At 39.3% G+C, this 7,906-nt stretch overlaps 1 protein-coding gene across 4 annotated transcripts in view; it reads right to left on the bottom strand.

Annotated features, from left to right (window-relative positions):
* The window catches only part of SHANK2 (SH3 and multiple ankyrin repeat domains 2), a 276,475-nt gene that overhangs the window by 32,231 nt on the left and 236,338 nt on the right, over positions 1 to 7,906 (bottom strand). For 3 of the 4 annotated variants that reach the window (XM_015631014.3, XM_015631017.2, XM_033515009.1), the window contains 4 exons: positions 6,805 to 6,940; positions 4,997 to 5,077; positions 4,479 to 4,487; positions 1,719 to 1,739 (listed from right to left, as the gene is read on the bottom strand). In XM_015631014.3, coding sequence (XP_015486500.1) covers positions 1,719 to 1,739; positions 4,479 to 4,487; positions 4,997 to 5,077; positions 6,805 to 6,940 — 247 coding nt within the window. The remainder of the gene's footprint in view (positions 1 to 1,718; positions 1,740 to 4,478; positions 4,488 to 4,996; positions 5,078 to 6,804; positions 6,941 to 7,906) is intronic. The other variant, XM_015631015.3, reaches the window with a different exon arrangement.

The raw sequence follows: 7,906 nt of genomic DNA, 5'->3' as shown, positions 1-7,906 counted from the left end.
AAGTTGCTGCTAGAACTCTTGGTTTACATGTTGCCATAACTTACTTATGGAAGTTCTTGGAAAAACTACAAGGCACAAGAAAGAAGAACACCTCTCCCCCATCCCAGGTATCCCACAAAATCCAGAAAGTAGTTTGGAAACGCGACCCCTCCACACACGCATTTCAAGGTTGGAAGCTACCCCTGAGTGAGGCAACTACTGCAAGCAGAAAGTCAGTGGCACAGATGAAGTTAGATTTTAGTAATTCATGCTTTGTAACTGCAGTAAAATGACAGAGTTGCCCATGTCATACTGCTCCAAACCTAAGGTTTTTAGCACCTTTTTAGACACAAACACTCTATCTTCTATCCTGAATATCAAAATATACAGCCTATGTCCTGTCCCGCCTTCCTTTCCTCTGCTCTCCCAAAGAACCAGAACCCCTCTCCAGAGATAACCAACAAGACCAGTCAGACAGAACCACAGAAGCCATTATTTTTATCTTAATGCCTCCCTCATCTCTGACACAGAAAACTGAAATTTTGGTTGACAGAAGACTCTACACAACACCACAAAGATTTTTTTTATATGCTGCCAAAACGTTTTTCAGTAGCAATGTGGTTTATTCTACCATATTCTCCAAATGGCGAATTGCAAATATCCCTAGCTGAAACCTCTGGTAACCACCTGAAAGGAGGTCAGGAAAGAGCAGGAGAATAAAGAATGGAAAATAATACAATTCCGTCCTATTAAACGTCAAAAAGGAAAAGCTTCCCTGCTGAGAGAAGACACTGCCTACAGCCTAGATTTGCTTTCCATGACACTGAACCTCGTCCAAGAGAAGGACACAGCCTGTTTTTCACCAGCTACTACCCAGGGTCTCAGGGAAGTGGGAGACTCTTCCTTGGGCCAGACTCCATGAGAACGTGGAAATGACACAGCCCCTGCTCAGGAGAGCTCACAATCTAGGGAAGAAAATGATGTACAGGAGCATGGAAAAAGTACAGCTCAACACAAACAAACTCTCTGTACACAAAAATACATTTAGGAAAACTATTAAAATAGCACTGCTATTTCTACCTTCCCCCCTGCCTTGCCATCAGTGCTGGGATGATTGCTCAGTGGGGATCTAGGGAAGGTGGGTCTTTGGGAGACATTTCAGGGAGAAGGTGGTGGGTGGCCTCATGAATCAGTCCAGGGAGGGCACTCCATGCATACAGGACAGCGTGGAAGATGTTCTACCAGACAGAGCAGCATTTCTGCGGGTGAGAAGCTCAGGTGTGGTGTGCAAGATCCCTGATTCCTGAGACAGACACAGTGTGGGCAAGGGAGAACATGTCACCATTCGGGAGACAAGTGGGATCGCTAACGTGGAACTGCACTGGGGTGTCACTGGCCACTAACTCTCTGTGACTGCCAGTCAGCACAGGAACTGTGAGGAGATGAAATGGAAGGGGTTGGAGGAGAGTCAGGTGCAGAGAAGTAAAAAAAAGGCAAGGTGAAGGAAAGGAGACAAAAGGAAGAAATGTGGGGGATATTTTCGAATGTGGTCTTCTGTTTGAGTTTCTTAGTGTGTTTGCAATTTATTAACTAAATAATTAAAAAACATATACAATAATTAATGTACATTTGACACCATAAAATAAACTGGACCATATGCCAACATTAACATTGTTATTATCCTTCACTATGGAAAGGTGAGAAACAGGTTAAACAAGAGACAAAATGCTTCCCCTTACCCTTCTTCTTCCGTACTGAAGCTTGGAAACAGAAAGGGAATGAACTGTGAATCAATTCTGAAAGTAATTTTTAATATGCTAAATCCTCGTCTGTCATTTTGAGCTCAAACATTATCCTTCCCTCTAAAATGTCAGTTTCTCCCTGCTCACCTCTACTAAATAGGTATCTCTCAAACCACAGTAGATAAAATCTGCTTTTGCCAAGCTGTTTATGATAACTACGAGGAATTTCTGCCCTGCAGGTATCAGAAATACATGCAGATTTTTTTTTTTCTAAGCTCTTTTTTTAAAAACAGTAATAGAGGTAACGTATTGCTACTGGGGCTGTCAAACTATGACAACATCGGGCATTTCCAAATCTTTGCAGCTTGAAATGGAATAGAATCATTAGTGCACAGCCATCATTTGGATTAATTAATTTGAAAGAGAACAGCTCAGATGGTCTGTTCTGTATTATGAAGAACAGAATAGCTCAAAACATGTCAATACAACTGTAAGTAGGGTTCAGAGCCAGGCAAAGGAAGTGACTGTAATGAATGTGAGATGGATACTTTTTTTAAAAAAAATATTATGTTTAACTTAGCTAGAAGACATTAGAAAACTATGCACTCTAAGGGAAAACAAATGGGGAGTTTCTATTTACCTTTTTCTTCTATTACATAACAAGGGACATTCAATAAAATTAAAGGTATCACGTTTAAAACCAATAAAAAGGAAATACATCTGTACACAGCACATGATTAGCCTGTGGGATTCTTTGTCACAAGACATTATTGAGACCATAAGCTTCTCCAGTTCAGGAAAAAGGGTTACACATAGGTATTGATGAGAACATCCACAGTGCTCATTTATAGGCACTTCCTATTTGATTTGCACATATATGGCATGAAAGAAATGCTCATTCATTAGAGAGTTTAATGGCTATAAAAATGTGGGTGTTCTCATAACTCTCACAGATGTCCAATATATACACAAATACATAGAGGAATATGCAAGTTATAGATAAATACACACATACAAGCTGTGCTTTATGTCAGGAGACAACTTTTAACTGATGATAGGGAGAACATTTTCCCCATGGAAGCTTGTTCAGTTGCTGTGCAATTTAAGAATTCTTGTCCCTTCTGGTAACAGCCCTTTCCAGGACAAATATGAAAACAGGTAGACCACAGATGTTCTTTGGAACAGCAGTCACATTGTTTCCTAGGGTGGCAAATGTTCAGTGTCACAGAAGTGGCATTTACAGAATTTTTTTAGGAAGAAAGCAAATTTCTACCACTACTACAGCTTTCCTAGGAAAAGGAAAAGCTCTACTACTTGCTGTGGAATATGGTGCAGGGCTATTCCTCAGAACAGAAAACTCCTGCCGCTGCAATGTCAGCCCTATCTGGATAAAGGTATGAATGGGAAATGTTCTTAAAAATGGAAGGATGGCTGCTTGTTAAAGGAGTTGCAGTGGTGTCTGCTACTTGGTAAGGACAAACTGCAGAGCAAGGGCCACAGGGCAGTGGGAAAACTAAAATATTATGATCTCCACTGGGGACATTACTATTAACAAGCTCTTCTCCCCTAGGAAAGTACTGTTTCTGCTTTAAGACCAGTATCTCCTGTGGAAGATTGAAAAGTCAGAGAAATAGAATATCCTCATCTTAAAAGCAATTGGCAGAAGAGGATAACAAAGGGGCAAAAATGGTGCCTAAAAATTGCTGTCCCCTTGGGAAAGGTGGTTAATAAACCAGTAAAGTTTTACAAGCTCTCAGCACTCCATGAAAGAAAAGCAAATGAAAAACACCCAGACCCGAAGAGTGCTCCAGAAATAATATTTCACATTTTAATCTTGGAAGAAAAATGATGGAGCATTCACAAGTTGCTGATACTTTGAGTTAAGCTCCTAAACTTCCTTGTGCATAAAAACTAAATTTTCTGAGACCTGCTGGAGCTAAATAATCAGACTGGAGTGTTTTTTTTTGGTCTTCATTGGGTTGTTAGACCATACAGAAGGCACTACCCATTTCAGCACCACTTTGCTGGGAGATTTCCTACTGGAGTTACATGACTTGACTCACTAAAGGATGGATGGGGTCCATCTGCCCCAGAAAACACTGACTTACAGGGGAAGAAAAGGGGCCACAAGGCTATGATTCCTTTCAGTTGGCCTTCAGATGAGTCCATGGCAGGAAAAACCCAAGATTATAAAATTAATTATTTAAGTCATTGTAGAATTGCATGGAAAAATGGGTTTATTGTGTGGATAATTATCATCTATTACTCTGCAGTGAGAGATGTGGTTTGGTTTTTTACATATTTCTCACTTGCTAAACACACTGTTTTGCTGTTATAGCCACATAGAAATATGCACTGGGCTTTTCTCTTTTTATATATTATTTATTCCTATTTCCATGTCTTAGTCTAGCTGCAGAAATTCTACCTTTTAATGACTCAACAGATTAAAACCAGGAAGAAAAGAACAATTACCTTCCTCATTTCTAGAAAATGAATACAGATTCCTAAAGAATTATGCATATTTAGAATGTGGATGATCAAGTTAAGGAATCTAAAATCACATTTCTCAAAATTAGCAAATAAAAGATTGAATGTTTAATAATTTTTCATTACCAATAGTGAGAGGAATTAAGTTTATATCATGCACAGAAGTCAAAGTGATATCATAATATGCACTTTCTCAGATCAAATGAAACAACTTGAAATTGAAGCTGCTTTAACACTGTCAGCTTTTAACAACAGCTTCTGGCAGCTTACCTTTATCCACTAATGAGAGGCCACAGAAATTTAAAATAAAACAATATTAGATTAACTGAAAATTTAGAAAGCAAAGCTAAAAAAACATGATACAGCGTTATTTTCTTCCTCTTTTTGTTTTTTGGGGTTTTTTTGTGGTTTGTTTTGGTTAGGGTTTTTTTGTTTTTCTTTTTGGTTTTTTTGGGGTTTTTTTTGTTTTAATTTTTTGGGGGGTTTTTTGGTTTTTTTTTTTCTGTTTTCGTTTTGTTGTTTTTTTTCAGTAGGTGTGCCAAACTTAGATGATGCATAAAATGTATCAACATTCCCTTGCGCAGCGGTAAAGGCACAAGTCTCCACAAAAATCATTCATGCGAGTCATGCACATTTTGAACTCTCCAAAGATGCAGCATTCTTAAAACCTCCTCTGCTCTAGACACTGTACACAGTGCAGCACCCTTCATCAATTTCACATAGAGACATATAGATAGATATTTACATCTCCACCAAGCCAGCATGCTTGCCAAAAAACACTTTCTTACCAAGCTCTTCAAGCTCTGAGGTCATGGACTTAGACCGCAGGGTCAGTGCAGTGGTTGGAGCTCGCTTAGGAGGTGGTGGGGCTGTGCATGGAACAGAAAAACACACAAGTGTCAGCAAAAACACACCCTCTGGAAGCCCTATGCTCACAGCCACTATTCCATATCCATTTAAAAGAATAAGTTCCATGAAATAAGGCGAGAATAAATACCTACATGCGGAGGAAAAAGCCCTGAGATGCTTTTCATGGACTGAATTTCTCCACTGTTTCTGGCTCTAGCGTAGGTTGCTTGACACATCCGCAAGCTTTTATGTAACAGGATACATAGAAACATTTAAAGCTAAATAACTGTGCACTTCTGTTTCCCAGCAGGAAAAGGACTTTCTAGAGAAAGGATCTTACAGCAGCGGTGCCCCTTCTGAGAAATATGCAGGGCTAAAAACCTCCTGGGCACCAGCCAATCTCTGGCAGATTAATCTTTGGAGGAACTGTTCAATCTGAGAAATACAGGAAAGAACATTCGAATGTATCTGAATTGTTAAGGTGACTCTAAGGGAAATGAGTGATCCTCAGAATATATAAGGTCTTAAAATATCAAGGCAAAAATCTGGCACAGAAACTACAATCTGTGCTTTAGTATCCTGATAACAAACATTTCTGGTGGTCAGAAAAGATAATCTCATTCCAGTCTCTCTGCCATGCCCAGGTTTCTCCAAGTCCTATCCATCCTGGCCCTGGAAACTTCCAGGGATGGGGCAGCCACAACTTCTCTGGGCAAACTGTGCCAGGCCTCACAACCCCCACAGTAAAGAATTTTCCACTAATATTTAGTCTAAACCTTCTGCCTTTCAGTTTTAAAACACTGACCCTTGTTCTGTCGCTACATTTAAGGTTAATATGATACATTACCAAAAGGCAGAGGCAAAAAAGCTTGTTTAAAATGTGTGAACAGCAATTCCATCAAGCCAAAAATAATGCAGGACCATGCTGGGACATGATTTAGCTTAATATAGCCTTTCCCCTCCACCCCACAAGCTGGTCTTACTCTTTTTGTTATCAATTATTATTATAATTATTATTAAGAAACAGTGGAGGTGAAAAACACTTCCAGCACAAGCTTTAGTTTCATAGAGCAGGAGGGAGTCCTGGAGTGCCAGCTCCTCACCTGCTCCTGTGTAGAAGAGCTAGGTGTGTGAGCGATAACTCCCAGGACTGTGGAAGGAACAGGAACTTTCAGCAATGTGCTGCTGCTTTATGGAACACCAGTGAGCAGCAGCAACCCTTCCTGCTTAATAATAATTATGAGGGCCTAATAACTTCCCAGCATTGCTGGTAAACCAAACTCAGGGACATTTAAGGTGAAGTGTAAATTCCGGTTTTGTTTCCAATTTTTTTTAGGGGTGAAGTTTTTGTGGTGGCTTTTTGAATGGGTGGGTGAGAAACACACTTCTGAACTAACCCCATCTCATGTACATTTGATATTAACAAAAGATCATCGGTTCTTAGTGTTTTTTCCCTCTCACTACTGCAAGAAATTTTACTACAAGATCCTCAAGCATATATATGTGAAAAATCCCGAAAGATGAACTTTAACAGCAAGCATGACGAGAGAATATTGCTCTTTTGGCCACATGTTAATGTCTAACCCAACAGAATTAAATCACTCCAAATTAAACAAGAAGAGAGTATTTCAAATTTTAGAAGCAAAGTCTAATAAATGAGGATTTAGAAAACAGCAATTTCATGCCCATACTTGGTTTTCTGTGAAGGAAGAGCAGGAGAGTCCATTAGGCAGAGAGAAAAATGTACCTTTCTTCCTTGCTGTGTCATCTGGATCAAGATTCCTGGTTACTGTGACAACCTTCAGCACGAGGTGATTGCCCCCTTGTCGAATCATGTTCACCACCTGCCTGTGGCCAACTTTCACTACATTCTCATTATTAACCTGCACAGAAAGGAAGGAGTCTTTTAGACCAAAATGCAGACATTTTTTTTTTAAATCATTTTTATAAACCTAATGTGGAAGGAACAGGTAGAAACAGAATTTCTAGTTGCTGCCTTTTAATGAAAATATGTATTTAAGGAACAGTGCATAGCTGACATGATGACCAGAAAACAAAGCTACTCCTTTGGGAAATGCGCATCTAGATAAGTTCAACCAAATCCTGCCCTTTACATATTTTATTTATAGCAACTAGAGTTTTCCTTCAGCAAGTTTCTGGAAGAATCTCCTGTTCTGGAAGCAAAGGCAACAGGGACATAAAAGGCCCAAAGAGGGTCCATAGGAAAAGGAGAGTTAAATACATGAAGCCCTGAGCAGCTACTGTGGTCATGCCAATTAAACTTCAAACTGCACTGCAACACTCAGCTTAAGGGGAAAAAAATAATAATTAAAAAAAAAAGTACTCTCTCAGTAATTCCTAGTGCTAAATCATCCTTTTTGCTGGATATGTCATTCCACGACATCAATTAATGGACATAGAAGAAAGCAGAGGCATAAAAACTGTAAATAAGCATGGGTAAAAGTAACTTATTTATTTATTCAATCTATAAGGAGTCACTGAAAGTTATCTGAAATTTGAATAGTGACAACATGTAAGACTGAAGTGCTGCCTGTGCTATTTGAACATAAAAGATACTGAGGAACGGAGGAAGAGCTGCTGCCAGGATACATGCTGGGAAGTTGATCTCTCTCCAAAATTCCACTGACTCAGTAATATTTCACTGAGATCACTCAAATGCCTTCCAAAATGAACAGTCATTTTCAAAGTAAGTGTTTTTAGCCTCCTCTATTTATTCTGACAGGCTGGGCATCTCACACTCGAAAGGATTTACAGTTTAGAGCAGATTCTCTCATTAAATATTATTGCTGTTTAGCAGAACAAACTGCACAAGCCGCCCCATTCCAACT

The sequence above is a fragment of the Parus major genome, chromosome 5 (genome assembly GCF_001522545.3).
Source record: "Parus major isolate Abel chromosome 5, Parus_major1.1, whole genome shotgun sequence".
Taxonomy (NCBI): Eukaryota; Metazoa; Chordata; class Aves; order Passeriformes; family Paridae; genus Parus; species Parus major.
The sequence above is the reverse complement of the archived record's forward strand: the minus strand, read 5'-3'. Positions and strand labels throughout refer to the sequence as shown.